The sequence below is a fragment of the Rattus norvegicus genome, chromosome 4, assembly GCF_036323735.1.
Source record: "Rattus norvegicus strain BN/NHsdMcwi chromosome 4, GRCr8, whole genome shotgun sequence".
Taxonomy (NCBI): Eukaryota; Metazoa; Chordata; class Mammalia; order Rodentia; family Muridae; genus Rattus; species Rattus norvegicus.
Genome location: NC_086022.1, coordinates 76,564,824 through 76,581,354, shown reverse-complemented (window position 1 = coordinate 76,581,354; position 16,531 = coordinate 76,564,824). Strand labels below are relative to the sequence as shown.

The following is a 16,531-nucleotide window of genomic DNA, read 5'->3' as shown; positions in this document are numbered from 1 at the left end:
CCTAGGAAAGGCTGCCACCCACAGTGGGGAGCTCATCCCTTAAATAAGGAAATGATGATCAATATCATCTCCCACAGAGCAACCTGATCTATATAGCCTCTTATTTATACTTCTCTGAGGTGATTCTAGATTGTGACAACTTGATAGTTAAAACTATCTCATTTCTCTATGTTTTCCTGGAGCTTTGCATATCATGTTATATAAAGGAGAGTAATGGGTGTGTGAGGTTCCTTGTGACTGATAGAAAAAAAAAAGTGAAGAAAAGAGGGAAGTCTACTCATAAGACCAAGAGAATTAAAGGTTAATTAAAGGTTAGTTGCCTTAAACCTAAAAATGGTTCTCCTGGTACCTAAACTATAAGTTATTAATATATTTATTTGGCAACTCTACTGTGCTTTCAAAAACAATTAATATATTTTAACTACTAGAAAAAAATTTGATAATGAAAATTCAACTGTATCAATGAAAGTACCAAGATTTCTTTCTGGTGAACAATTTGTCCCACTTCTCTCCCCATGCTAAGACTGGAGAACTAATTAACTTAAATCTGGGAACAGGGCCTCTGTGAGGAACATTCACTCATGAAACTGAAACAAGCTAATGAGATTCATTAGTGACTCCTGCTGCCCTGTATTTTTCCACAATCCTTGGTTAATGTTTGCTAGCAACAGAAGCAGGATCCAATCAAAATTGCTGTGAGTGGTAAAGGGTATCAGAAACACCTGTTGGGCTGTGTAGAACTCTCAAATTCTCAGAGTCGGTCTCCAGCTCTCTCAGAATTACATCATCTGAAATCTCACCATATATCTGCTAGAACTGCCAAGTAATATTCCCAAAGCAGGCATACAGCTGAGCTGTGGGAAAGTGAAGCTTGTGCTTCAGAAGCAGGATATGTAGGTTCACAGAGCTGGTGGCATGCTGGAGTCCTCCTCACAAGTCCATACATAACAGAGTGTTGTTTCTTTACTCTTCTTTGAGGCTGCCAGTCTTGATGGAGTCAGGATATATCCATCCTGACTACATTTAACATCCCTACATCCTAAAAGCTCTAGGTCCAAATACAGTCACTTGGGGTAGCAGGGCTACCATATATGTATCATGGAGAAACACAGTTTCCATGGAACTCACAACAAATACATAATCTCAACTTTACTTTAGACCCATTACATTGAAATCACAGGCAGTAGAGTCCAGCAGTTCTACTTTACGAACTCCTGTATGTTATTCTTAAGCACACTAGTTTCAGAAGGACAGGGTTGGGACTTAGTCTAGTGTAGCATTTACTTGTACCCAGACTCATGCCCATATTCACTTCACCCCGGGGCTTCTTACCAGTGCCAGAAGGGTCATTCATATCACATCTACTGCTATTCATTCCCCAGCATCAGCCTGGAAATTTCTCTCTGCTTTTTTGGTGACACATTAATTCAACACGCCAACCATAAACATTGTTCCTCCAAACAACACCAGCCCTAATTTTGTAAACAAATCACTTTTACGTTTTCAGGTTTTACTCTCCTATACTCAATGGAATGCATTGTGAACAGTCTAATATCATGAGGCTTTGCACAAGAGAAACGCCCAAATATCAAAATCATCTATTATTTTGTGTCTAGCTCTTCTACCATCTCCCAAATAATTGTGGATCTAATCCACTATTTATTTAGGGCATTGCATAGCCTACTAGTCTTTAACACAATGCAATGTTATAATATTGATTATTAAATGAATAATCTCCAGTTTACTTTAGACCAATTACATTGAAATTACAGGCAGTAGAGTCCAGTGGTTCTCCTTTCCGAACTCCTATATGTTCTTCTCAAGCACACTAGTTTCAGAAGGACAGGGTAGGGACTTAGTCTACAGTGTAGCATTTGCTTTTGATGGCATTAAAAATACCATTCATTTCTCTAAATACTGTAGGCTTCATCGATTCCTAATATAACATCTCACCAAAGCAGACATTCTTTTCCTACATTTGACATTAAAACATTTAGCTGTTCTAAAATCACATTTCAAAATATGTTGCACATGACAAATATGTCTTATGCAGTTTTACTTACTGAATCGAATAAGCAAATATTCACAAAGGAGTTCAAATTCAATGAATATCCCAAAGACACATCTAGAAAACCACAAGACTGCAAATCAAAAAGCCCCATTCCCTCCACTCCAGAATCATGCTTATTTCTGCTGCTATGTTATGGACCAAATAATGCATATCCTTGCATATTTTGTTGTAAATCTGAGGTAAATTTAATGATATGTCCCACCCCAACACATGAGATTTTCTTGCAAAGAAGGTATTCTCAGTATAAATTTGGGGGCTTCCTTATTCTCCAAACCCCAAAACCATCTTGTGCACACATATAGATTCACACCCTCACACACACATACACTATCTACCACTGAATTAGACTGTCATGAAAACAACTTCAGAGTGGGCTTCTTCAGACAGATACTGTTAAATGACAGCAGAGAGCCCTAAAAACTCTCACTGCTCTATACCAGATTTCCTGGCAGTCAGCCTTCAGAAGGCTTTCATCTTTACATTAAAGACACTGGAGGAACTCAAAGAGAATCACTTGAAAGCTCACAAGTAGCTCTGACAAACTTTTGCCCAAGGCAACTGCTTGATAAACGAGCATTAACAGCATACCATGTATATATGCATAAATCTGAAAATCCATAAACCTAAAATAATGGCATTGCTTATTTTAAAATAATCATGCATTGGAAGCTTCACTGTCCAGAAAACCAACCCAGTGATTACATTGGTCTTATTTACAGCCATCTGCACATTGAGGACTGAAGACTGGACAATAAGATAATAAGCCACACCTGTTGGATTGCTTAGGCAATTGCAAGCACCAGCTGAGATAGTAATTAAAAGTAATGTTCCGTCACAGCCTACCTGGGGTGTTCAACAACCTGGACATCTTGCAGAAGTAGGAGACATACTGTTCGCAGTACTCAGCACTGCTGGTGATGGCACTGATCTGGTCCATGGAGGCACTGTAGATGAGCTGTGTCACAGAGTACTTTTCTGGGTTGTAGCCTACCACTGTAGTCTGCATCTGTAAGTCATGAGACACTATGGTCCACACCTTGTCCTCTGTGGGCAGAGAAATAATTAAGACAGTGGCTCATTAGTACTCCAGCGCTTCTTCAAATGTCAGCAGATAATTGAACCACATTTTAGCTGTTACTTTCATTAACCTGGTATAAAACTGAGTTAGAGTGAGCAATCCTGACAGTATTTTAGAAAAAGAGGGAGAGAGTTGTGTATGTGTGTGTGTGTGTGTGTGTGTGTGTGTGTGTGTGTGTGTATTATATGCATGTGTGCTGTATGCATGGGAGTGTTGTATGTATGTGTGCCTGTGTGTTGTGTGTTTTATGCATGTGTATGTGTGGGTGTGTGTGTGAATATGTATTTGTGTGTATGTGCCTGCAAGCGCAGAAGACGACCATGTTAGTGTTTTCCTCAATCATTTTCTACTGTACATAAAACAATTGCTTTTGTAGTACTGATCTTTTTACACAGCCAAGATCATCTGATGACCTGTTTTTTTTTTACTTTCATCATTTAATTGCAATGAACTTACAAGTAAAAATGTCACTCTGCTAGATTAAGAAAGCCACTCAGACAAAAACTTGCCCATTCCCAAACCCTGTAATCCGAGTAATCTATTGAGAATGGCCTTTCTAAAGCAATGGAGTTTTGCTCATTACAAATTACATTTTTATTTATTAATCTACCACAGAAAGGAAAAATAAACCTATGGCAGGGTTGTAACCAGAAAAACAATTAGCATTATATCAGCTCCCAAAACTCTGGATCCCTTTGTCTATACTTTCTCTGTCCTTGTCACCTAGCATTACCTTCCCGTGATCATTTTTTTCTAAATGTTATATTGTACCCACACATACAGCTGTTCACATACATATGTGGACAAATTCCAGTCCAGGATCCACATATGAATGAGAAGATATGTTTATTCTTTTCCTTTTCTTTTTGAGATTTCATGACCTTGGTTAGTATTATACACTCAAAGTTCACCCATTTTCCTGAAAATTTTATTTTTTATTAATAACTATTTCTATATGAGTCACATTTACATGATTTCATATTGTATTTTGAGACAGGGTCTCTTACTAAGCCTCAAGTTCACAGTTTTTATAGGCTTGACTAACTAGCAAGTTCCAAAGATCTGCCCATGTGTATGCCCAGTGGATTTGCTAAAACCTGTAGCCATCCCCATCTTTTACATGGGCGCTAGGGAGTTGAAGTCATGCCCTTCTCCTTTCACAGCACAATGTCTTAGCTGCTGAGCTATATTCCCAGTCCTCTTGTCTCAAACTTATGTTCTGCCAAAAAGAACAAAGTAGAAAATGATATTTTATTAAAATAATGAACGATCTTTTTCTAAGAGAAAAGAGTATCATTTCTGGTTTAGATTTTGACATCTGTCCGGAGCTCCAGGGTGAAGCTCATCATTCAAAATCATCCTCATTTTGAAACCTATCACTTGCCTTCTGGTAACTCGATTGTTGGCTCTTTCCAAAGTGACCTCCAGTCCATCAAGCCATAACCCTTCCCGAAAGCTGTTTGTCCTTAACAGAATATGTATCATCCTGGTCTCCTGAACAAATGCTCTTTCACACGGTCCTTTCTGGGAAATAATACATTTCCTTTTCTGTGATTGAAATGTTCTGTACAGTGTGGATTGAGGTGAGAGAATGATTATCATTGGGTTTGGGAAGCTGGGAGTCTCAGGGAAGAGAAAGTAGAGTTGGTTATAAGCTACATAAAATTAAATTAACTAAAACTCCTTCTCTATTTGAATTTTAATTGAAAACATCAGCAAGAACCCAAGACAATATCTTTGTTTTGAAATGTTGACCCGTACTTGAACTTAGTACAGTGAATAAAACTTTCCAGAACAAGATTCTATGCCCTGTACCAAATACCATCATTAAATACTATTTGCTATTAGAAAAAGAAATTGGAGTCTGTGAAGAAATGACTAATTCCTGGGCTATAGATGAACACGTTGAAAGGAGAGCCAGGGACAACCCGTCTTTCCAGAAACAAATATCCCATTGGATACTGAAGCAATTCAAATGATAATGTAAGAAATTAGTTATGGTGTGCATGCCCTTAACCCTAGAGCTGTGGAGGTCAGAGACAGAAGAATAACTGAGACTTAGCTGTCAGCCTAGCTTCAGGCTTCAGGGAGATATCCTATCCCAAGCCAGTGAAGAAGGAAGTTATAGGTCAGGACAGCCAGTGTTCTCTTCTGGCCTTCATATACACAACACACACATATACATTAACATACATGCACGCACGCACGCACACTTCACATACACTTTAAAGAAAGATTGGGATTAACCTGCACCTAGAGCCTTTACAGGTGTGGTTGCTCGTTCACATGCGTTTTAGGTGGCAGAGAGGAGACAGTCTATGTCTGTGCTCAGTTTTCTGACCTATGAACATCTGAAAGATTAACAGCCTAATTATTAGTAGCCTAGTGGCAGGAAAAAGCAAGTATAGATGACCCCCTGTATGTGCCAGGGGCCCAGACAGGGAGGTATCCTAAGAAGACAACCAATCCTGCACCAGGCAGGCCTACATTGGCTGCCAGGATGGAGAGCAAGCCAGAGACTAGAAGAACCACACCTGGAACTTTGGGCATTATGCAGGACTGAGCCCTCAAAAGATTACACTTTCAAGGGGTCACTTGGCTGGGCCAGGTGAGAAACAAGCAGGAGTCACCACCAGGCCAGTGTTATGGCTCCTAGACAGGAAGTTAGCCTGAGATGACTATCAGTTTGGTGCTGTGCAGGCCTTGGGAGATAGACGATACATGATATGATCACTGCATGAGTTGGGCATAGTACTCCTGAGAGAGCTCCTCAGATAACCCTAGAAACACAGATACCCTAGTTGCCACTCAGAGGAGTGTCTTACTCAGGGTTTCTATTCCTGCACAAACATCATGACCAAGAAGCAAGTCGGGGAGGAAAGGGTTTATTCAGCTTATTTCCATGTTGCTGTTTCATCACCAAAGGAAGTCAGAACTGAAACTCAAGCAGGTCAGGAAGCAGGAGCTGATGCAGAGGCCATGGAGGGATGTTTCTAACTGGCTTACTTTCCCTGGCTTGCTCAGCTTGCTTTCTTATAGAACCCAGGACCACTTGCCCAGGGATGGCACCACCCACAATGGGCTACCCCCTCCTCCCTTGATCACTAATTGAGAAAATGTCTTATAGCTGGATCTCATGAAGGCATTTCCACAACTGAGGCTCCTTTTTCTGTAATAACTCCAGCTTGTGTCAAGTTGACACACAAAACTAGCCAGAATAAGGAGCAAGTGGTGGGGAAATGGAAGATAAAGAAAAACAAAAGGGTGTGAGTATAATGAAGAGAGGCAGAACTGGAGACTTGAGAGCAGTGAGGAACAGCCTGATGTAAGTAGCTGTCTGGGATCATGGTGGGGTCCTGGGAATCATAGGAGAGCAGGCTCTGGTACCATGAGGGCAGGAGATCTGGCCCTGTCCTACCCATCTTCAGTACTCAGGAGAGCTCCCCTCTCCCAAATATTTTGGGTCCTGCAGGTAAGCCAACAAGGATACAAATGTGGGAGAGATGGCTCTACTACTCATTTCCTATGTAGTAACATCTACAAGGAAGAAACACCATCTTCCTCCCTCACTCCTCATCATTTGTGGCAGGTGGGATATATAGCTCTGGGGTCATTAGAGCAGGATAACTGTGACTGTCAGTCATGAGCTGCAGCACTTGGGAGAGTAGGCTGATACTTGCCTGGGCAGCATAGTAGAACTGATCCTGCTGGAGAGGAATGGGGGGGGTGGAGTGGGAGGATGGGAGGAGGACAGGTAAGCCAGCCCAGGGAGTATGAGTGTAGGAGAGCTATCCCTGCCTCTTTTGGATGGTGGCATGGACCAGAGGGTCACTCCTTCCTCCCTTCCTTTACCCCTTGCCATCTATAGCACGTAGGAGATCCGGCCCTGGAGTCATGAGAGAACTGTCTTGTACCAGCTCCAGCACTTGGGAGAGTGGGTCCTGCACATTACTTGAAAAGCAGGGTAGATTTGGTTATGGTTTTAGGGGTTCTTAGTGAGCCAGCATGGATGGCGTGAGAGCAAGAGAACTGGAGGACTGACTGTCTGATACTTCTTGGGCCTAGACCCAGGACTTTGAATTGGCCCACCTCAAAATTTATCCCAAGGATGAACTACTAGAGTTCACGAAGGACTATATATGCAACACTAGAGGATCTCCATGACATAGAGGATATCCTTTGGGAGTCCCAGTGGGATTTCAGAGAAGCAGAAGCCAGATAATTCCTATCAGACCAAGGAGTCATTGAAATGAACATTTGCAAGCAAAGAAGTGTAGACAAAGAGGTATATTATGGGACACACTGTGACACATTACAGCTTCCACAGCTAGATTTTCTCTGGTGGGGGTATTGCAATGGTGGAGGTTAGGTATAAGGGGTGGAGGAGATAATTGGAATTGGGCCACACAAAATGAAATTCACAAAGAACAAATGAAAAGATTTTTAAAAAATTAAAAAGGCAAAAAAGAGTGGTTAAGTTTGGTGTAGTTAAAGGCAATTAGAATAATGAAAGAAAAAATTAAAACTTTGAGTAAAATCTACACATATTAAAGCTAGTATTGGATATCTTAGAGAAATTATTTATCCAAACTTAAAAATAAACTTTAACCCATACCTTTAACACTAGATAAAAACTTATTTCATTTGGCTTAAAGTCTTAAGAAAAAGATGGATATAGTGAAACATAAAGGAATATTTCTATCATTTTTAAACAAAGCACAAAAATGAGGGCATTACTATGGCAAAAAAACATGTACACATGAGTTTGTTAAAATTAAACTCTCTTCTTCATTGAGATATCAGAACTTATATAAAAAGTTAAGCCATGGATTAGAAGAGATATTTGTAAAATATATATTATAAAGATCAGCATCCAGCTATAGTAAAGTATTTGTAAATTCTTAGAGAAACAGAAATAATACAAAGGAAACAACAGGGATATACATTTTTACAAGCGGGTCAGACAAGTGGGAAACTAACACATGGACAAACACCTTGCTGTAGCCAGGAAAACACAAATTAAAGCTATAGAAATTTTAGTTTGTGACTGTCAGATTCCCAAGGCTAAAACATTCGATTTTACCAAATCAGAATGGCTAAGATCAATAGAACAAGTAACAAGACATGCTGGCAAGGATTCTGGGAAAGGGGAACACTTAAAATTGTTTGTAGTAGTGCACGCTAGTATATCCATTATGAAAAATCAGTATGGAGTTTCCTCAAATGGCTAACAATAGTTCTACAACAAGATTTATTTATACCACTATGGGGCATATAGCCAAAGGACTCTACATCCTACTGCAAAGATACTTGGTCACCTGTGTTTATTACTGCTCTATTCATAATTGCCAGAAATAATAAATGTCCAAGGTGTCCAAAAGTGGCCAATAGACAATGAGCATATGCTACATTTTATATAGCAGAATATCATTCAGCTGTAAAGAAAAGTGGAATTATGAAAATTTGCAGATTAAATGACGGAGCTAGAAATGATCATCCTGAGTAAGGTTATCCAGACACAGAGAGCCAAATTTTTTACATGTTTTCTCTTATATGTGGGTGTTTCTTTGATTAGATGAAGTGGAAATTTCTTTGGAGACTCAGTTGTGTGATGTGCTTTTATGAGAAACTGGAAACTGTCTTATGAGAGGATGTTTTTGTTGAAGCAGACACATGGGAGGATGTGGTGTTTGTCTGAAGGCAGCCTGGAAAGAGGCCATGCTATGTTTTGCTAGAGTGAATGCTTGAGAGAACACATGGTGTTTGGGGAGGATATAAATATTGCCCATGGACGGCAGACAATGCTGGATTGGCATTGGTATGATTTACCTTTCTTTGTCGGTCATTGTCATAACTATATAGAAAAAAAACGCACCAAAAACTTCTGATCATGTTCTAGTGGCTTCTTGCCACTTTTGTGGACTCAGGATGATTGGCAGAGCCTGGCAACCTGTTGTTGCTGAGTCATGAATAGTGCTTATGAGTGGATTGAGCTGTCTCTGCTGATGTGTGTGAACTGAGCTGCTAATATCCTGACAACACAGAATGGATTTGCTCCAAATAAATATTTCTAAGCAGGTCCATATCTTCCTTTGCTCTATTAACCTTTCTTTTCTACTACCTGTAGTAGGTGGTGGACTAGAAGGGACGTTGAGGCACTTAAGAACCATCATTAAACGTAGGTTGCAGAAAATCTAAGCCTACAATTAGATGCCTGTATTCCATTTAGAATAACCACAGAAGTTAAATGGCCACTGAGGGACCAAAGTAGGAGGGGATCTTCTAAGGAAAGAGATACAGAATATAGTGTTAGAAAGAGATATAAGGAAAACTAGAACAGGTGGATTGAATGGAGAGGGCAGTGAGAGGGGAGGCTAGAGGATTGGTTATGAGGAGGGATAACTAACCTTAGAGGCCTTTTGAACTAGAATCCAACTACTATAGAATCTTCCTAAAATCCATACAGGAATAAAAGAAATTTCATTAGATTCACAATATAACAGGGAGGGTAATAGCCTATTAGACATTGTTAGGCCACCATGCAAAACCTCCAGTGCTAGGAATGGACTGCCTCTTGTTGAATTGCCACCGAAGGCGTCCCATACTCCTTCCTCATACATGAAAGACTATTGACAATGATATTGGTTACCATCATAACCTAACAGGAAGGCCCTGTTGCTGAAGACATCACACACTTATAGCATACAATATGGAGAAATTGAGCTGATTTCCAGCTAGAAGTTTTACCCATAGAGAGTAGTGTATACTAATAGGTGATGATGCTATATACATGGCTGGAGTAGAAAGTAAATCTACCCAATACAGCTATGAAGCTTGTGAGCTGTTATAATGACTTGACTAAAAGATATACCCACCTGTACTATAGAGTCACTTTTTGACTGAATTTAAACTTACACTATGGCACCCATACCTGATACCGTTAATGAGGCCAAGAACTTAAGACTAGGTAAGTCATGGGCCCTATAGAAAGACCTTCTATTAGTCTGCTAAATTATCATAACACTGCTATTACTCCTAAAGACACACTTCTATATCTATAGATGAGTCTGTGCTTTTCATATTTTCCTGTGTTTTATTTATTTCTGAGAGAGAGAGATAGAGAAAGATAGGGAGAGATGAGAGAGACAGAGAGACAGAGACAAAAAGACAGAGAGAGAGACAAGAGACAAAGAAAGACACACACATACACAGAAAACATGAAGTTGGGTGAGTGGAAAACGATCTGGGAGAGTTTGGAGACAGAAAATTATATACTTTTTCAAATTCATAATAATTTTTTAATGATAGAAAATGGCTTCATCAGATTGGTCTGTAGTAAGTCTGTGGGACATTTTCTTAATTAATGATTGATATGGGAGGGTCCTGATTACTGTGGGTAGCATGGTGCTTGGGCAGATGGTCTTAGGTTATATAAGAAAGCAGGTTGAGCATGCCATTGGGAGCCAGTAAATAGATTTCCTTCATATCCTCTACTTCAGTTCCTGCCTTATACTTACTTCCTTGGCTTCCATCAGTGGACTGTGTGTTACCTGCTATATAACAGTCAAATAAGCCTTTCCTCCCAACCTACCAATCTGCAGTGTGGCAATAGCCTGCTGTATTGATGAACTATGTGAAACCTTCATACCGTGATTCTAATGACTCCTTTGTAAAACAATCCGTCAGTAACTAAAAACTTTGAAGATGCACACACCTTACAGTAAAAATTATTTCTAACCATGGACCCTAGAAACACCATAGAACAGTTATATAAGAAAATATGTTTTAGTCATAGGGCTCAAAAGCTAAAGTGTGGCCTGGGATGGGACCCTTCCAGTCTCCATCTGTGCCCAGAGCCCTCAGACATAAAACCTGCCTTCAGAGAGGTGGTCTGCCAGGAGCACTCTCCCTCTTAAGCCCAGAAGCCACAGGTGGGACCCCACTTTCTCTGCATTCACTGTCCAAGGAGAAGCACACCAGTAACACACAGGGCACAGGAGCCACAAGGTAGCTAGCACAGGACCCTTCTGGTCTCCATTTGAGCCCAGAGCTGGGGCTGTCCCACAGCTCTCAGCCCCCAAACCTGCCAAAAGAGGCAAAGAACTGGTCTGACAGCAGCAATCTCACTCTGAAGATCACAGGCTCACAGCCCAACAGGAGGGACAAGCTCAAATCAGAGACAGCAAGACAAACTAACATCAGAGATAACCAGATGGTGAGAGGCAAGTACAAGAACCTAAGCAACAGAAACCAAACTTTGCATCACAAACAAATACTGGATTTCCCAACACACTAAAAAAGCAAGACTTGGTTTTAAAATCACATCTCATGATGATGATAGAGGATTTTAAGAAGGAAATAAATAACTCCCTTACAGAAATACAGGAGAACACAGGTAAATAAGAAGCACTTAAAGATGAAACACAAAAATTTCTTTAAGAATTAGAGGTAAACACAATCAAACAGGTGAAAGAACTGAATGAAACCAGCCAGGATCTAAAAATGAAAATAGAAATAATGAAGAAATCACAAAGGGAGACAACCCTGGAGATAGAAAACCTAGGAAAGAGATCAGGAGTCATAGACCCAAGCATCACAAAAAGAATACAAGAGATTGAAGAGAGAATATCAGGGACAGAGATACCATAGAAAATATTGACACAATAGTAAAACAGAATGCAAAAAGCAAAACGCTCCTAGCCCAAAACATCCAGGAAATCCAGGAAACAATGAGAAGACCAAACCAAAGAATAATAGGTATAGAAGAGAACAAAGATTCCCAACTTAAAGAGCCAGTAAATGTCTTCAACAAAATTATAGAAGAAAACTTCCCTAACCTAAAGAAAGAGATGCCCATGAACATACAAGAGGCCTACAGAACTCCAAACAGATTGGACCAGAAAAGAATTCCTCCCATTATATAATAGTCAAAATACCAAATACATAAAAAGACAGAATATTAAAAGCAGTAAGAGAAAAAGGTAAAGTAACATATAAAGGCAGACCTATCAGAATTACAGAGACTATGAAATCTAGAAGATCCTGGACAGATGTCATGTCATACAGGCCCTAAGAAAACACAAATGCCAGCCCAGGCTAATAGATACATCAAACCTCTCAATTAACATAGATGGAGAAACCAAGATATTCCATGACAAAACCAAATTTACACAATACCTTTCCACAAATCCAGCCCTACAATAGAAATCTCAGACACAAGGAGGAAAACTACACCCTAGAAAAAGCAAGAATGTGATCTTCCTGCAAGAAACTCAAAAGAAGATAGTCATACAAACAGAATTCTACCTATAACAAGCAATATAACAAGAAACAATCACTATTCTTTACTATCTCTTAAAATCAATGGATTCAATTCCCCAGTAAAAAAGACATAGACTAACAGACTGGATACTTAAACAGGACCCAGCATTTTTCTGTATACAAGAAACACATCTCAGTGACAAAGACAGACACTACCTAAGAGTAAAAGGCTGGAAATTTTTTTCCAAGCAAATGTTCCCAAAAAACAAACTGTAGTGGCCATTCTAATATCAAATAAAATATACTTTCAACAAAAAGTTATCAAAAAAGATAAGGAAGGAGACTTTATACTCATCAAAGAAAAATCTACCAAGACAAACTCTTAATTCTAAACATTTATGCTCCAGATGCAAGGGTGCCACATTCATAAAAGCAACTTTAATAAAGCTCAAAGCATACATTGCAACACCCACAGTAATAGTAAACTTCAACACACCACTCTCATCAATGGATAGATCATGGAAACAGAAACTAAACAAAGACCCAGTGAAACTAACAGAAGTTATGAACCAAAACGATTTAACAGACATCTATAGAAGATTCCATTCTTAAAAAAAAAGAATATACATTCTTCTCAGCACCTCAAGGTATCTTCTCAAAAATTGACCATATAATTGATCACAAAATAGGCCTCAATAGATACAAGGAGATTGCATTATATAACAACAAAAACAATAGAAAGCCCACGTACACCTGGAAGTTGAACAATGCTCTACTCAATGATTACTTGGTCAAGGAAGAAATAAAGATCTTTTAGAAATTAATGAAAATGAAGGTACAACATACCGAAACTTATAGGATATAATGAAAGAAGGGCTAAGAGGAAAACTCATAGCTCCGAGTACCTCCAAAAAGAAATTGGAGAGAGCATACAATAACAACTTGACAACACACCTGAAAGCTCTAGAACAAAGAAGCAAATTCAACAAAGAGGAGTACACAGCAGGAAATAATAAAACTCAGAGCTGAAATCAACCAAGCAGAAATAAAGAGAACTATACAAAGAATCAATAAAACCAGGAGCTGGTTCTTTGAGAAAATCAATGAGACTTAACAACAGAAACTGAGGAAATTAAAAAAATTATCATATCCTATAACAAAAGCCTATACTCTATAAAACTTGAAAATCTGGATAAAATGGACATTTTTCTTGACAGATACCAGGTATCTAAACCATGCAAAGACCCAATAAAGAAAGCAAACTTCAGACCAATTTCCCTTGTGAATTTCGATGCAAAATTACTCAATAAAGTTCTCACAAACTGAATCCAAGAACACATCAAAACGGTCATCCATCATGATCAAGTAGGCTTAATCCCAGGGATGCAGGGATTGTTTAATACTACAATCACAGGGTGATAAAGCGTCTGGTTTTACAAGGGTGCTGGTATTTGAACTGAGGTCCTCACGCTTGCTACAGGTGGCACTTTGCTGGCAGAGCCTCCTTCTCTGATCTGCTATAGCTTTCTCTATCTTAACCAACCAGACCCTACCAGAACTCCCAGGGACTAAACCACCAACCAATGAGTACACAAGGAGGGACCCATGACTCCAGCCACACATGTAGCAGAGGATGTCATTGTCCAGCATCAATAAGAGGAAAAGTTCCTTTCCCCAGTGTAGGGGAATACCAGGGCATTGAGTTGAGGTTGGAGTGGGTGGGTGGGAGTGGGAGCATCTTCATAGAGGCAGGGAAGGGGGAGGGGGTATGGGAGAGGGTAATGCATAACATTTGAAATGTAAATACATAAAATATCCAAGAAAAATAAAAATAAAAAAAATTGTAATTACTCTTTGGTATAGTAAGTTTAAAAAAGGAAAGCCTAAAAGTCTATTAAAAAGATTTTAAAAATAAATTATTAAAAGTATTCAATTGAATATGACAGTATATTTTAATATAGATTAACTTAGATTTTTAATCAATGTAGGGTAACTTTAAAATCAAAAGATTGAAGATAAAATACAAATAAAAATATTAGCATAGCTGTAGTATATAAATCTGTATATTTACAGAATAATGACATTGTAATAAAGTTTAAGAACATAGAATATCAGTAAAATACTCTAAGAATTGGGAAGGGAAACAAGGATGAGTGATATATTATAATTTTACATTCCTTGTTATACTTCTTAGTTTTGGTTTTAACTATGTTCCAGGGAATCTGAGATTCTCTGATCTCTGATAACACCAGGCTTACATGTGGTGCACATACATGCATGTAGAAAAAAACATTCATATTCACTAATTAAAAATAAGTTAATCTTTAAAAGAAAAAACATGAATAATGCATAACTGATTTTAGGTAAATTTTATATAAATGTCATGTACACAAAATTAATTAGCAAACAATGGTCACTTACAGAACCTATGTGTAGTTTATTGGGAATTAACAAAATTTCTCAGTTGTCCCTTCTTGTTCTTTGAATAATTCACATTTATAAACTATTTTATTAAACATTAAGATAAAGAGCTCTCGCACAATGCTGTAATAGAGGGATTTTAGTCATTTATAATTGAATTCACTTGAGAATATTACCAATCTTCCAGGTAGGTAAGTTCATCATAAAATAAGTCACAGGTAATAATTTTGTTTGGAAGGATTTTCAATATTTATGGAGCTACTGTCTTAAATCATGATAGGCTTGCTGTCTTTAATTTTACTTTCCTCTCCTGATATGCACTGCCTGCGCCCTGTAAGAGTTCCTGCAGGTCCATGCTCTGAGATTCTGTAGTATAGCTGCCTCTAGATGCTTGAACAGGCCAGAACCCAGCTATGTGAGTCACTCAGGTGGTGTGAGCAGCTTTAATCACGTGTGGAAAAAGGAGCTATGTAAAGCAGATGGGACTCTGTGGGAAGCAGCGAGGAAATGAGTTCCCAGTGCAGATAATGTTTCTGCAGGTGGTGGGAAATGGTGATGAGTTTTTGGCTCACAATTTCAGGCCAATGATGGATGATGATCAAATGTTGAGCACAAGCATCAATAACCGGAGCTCACTCTCGCCCATCTGAAAAACAATTTGGAATTTATGTCTTCTTCTTTCTTTCTTTCTAGGAGGCTGTTAGCTATTTGTTAATGGTTTTGTTCCATTGGCGAGGTTGTGGAATTCTTTCCAACTACCGCTAGAGCTGTTGACTGTTCCTACTTACATCAACACAAGCCAATCTTCCCTTTTGCTTCCTCTAAGAGTATATATGACTTTTGGACTAATTGTCAGTCAAGAGTTCATCTATCACTTGTGTGAAGGTGCTTGCCTAGAGTCCCAGCCCCAGAGAGGCTGAGGCAGGGGGAGATTGAGTTCAAGGCTATCTGAACTAAATGGCACAACCCTATTTCAATCCAATAAAAAGAGAGTTCAATGGCAACTCGGAAGTGTCTCAGGTCTCACATGACAGGTAATGCCCTCTTTGTTGCTTATACTTTAGAACAGTAACTAGATCTTAATCTGAGCTCAAACGTAGAGTAAGAAAGTATCACTTCTAATCCTTGGCTAATGGTTCCTATGGATTTTTAAGTATTCCTCTCATTATTTACAAATTTAAGGTAAAGTGTACAGATTTTGTGGGAAAAATATTATTCCATTACCCCTAATAGCAACTCCTCTACATTAAACCCTAGCTGCATTTCAAAGCTAAACTTTCAAGGTTGAGTGCCTTTGTCTTGTTCTTCCCTCTACCTAGGTCATTCTTTTCCTCAGAGGGCTCCAGTGATTACCTCCCTCACCTCTGCAAAGTCCATCCTCTGCTCATATTTTCAATAACGCCCATGCCTTCCAACCACCTGACACACTTAAATGTATCACCTGCCATGCCCCTTACCGTGTCACATTTAACCTACTAATTAGGTACACAGTTACTACCCCCTGGGATGGCACATCAATAATTCATTGTGGAGCGTATTTTTTATTGCCTATATCTTCTCCTATTCTGAGGTCAGAATTTGGGATTTAATGTGGAAATTTAATTTCCTCTTGCCGTCCCGTACCTAGGACCATCATGATAGCATGAAGTCCAGTGAATACTGTACCACAATAGGCCGTTTCTCTATTTAATGTCCAGGAA

The 16,531-nt window shown here is 39.0% G+C and overlaps 1 protein-coding gene and 1 non-coding gene across 4 annotated transcripts in view; one reads left to right on the top strand and one right to left on the bottom strand.

Moving 5' to 3' along the window:
- Positions 1-16,531, bottom strand: part of Cntnap2 (contactin associated protein 2) — a 2,256,901-nt gene that overhangs the window by 784,904 nt on the left and 1,455,466 nt on the right. For all 3 annotated transcript variants that reach the window (NM_001427648.1, XM_039109027.2, XM_039109028.2), the window contains one exon: positions 2,915-3,115. In NM_001427648.1, coding sequence (NP_001414577.1) covers positions 2,915-3,115 — 201 coding nt within the window. The remainder of the gene's footprint in view (positions 1-2,914; positions 3,116-16,531) is intronic.
- LOC120102681 (small nucleolar RNA SNORA17) lies at positions 5,396-5,524 on the top strand. The gene has a single exon (XR_005504301.1). It is a non-coding gene; the product is annotated as a small nucleolar RNA SNORA17 (small nucleolar RNA).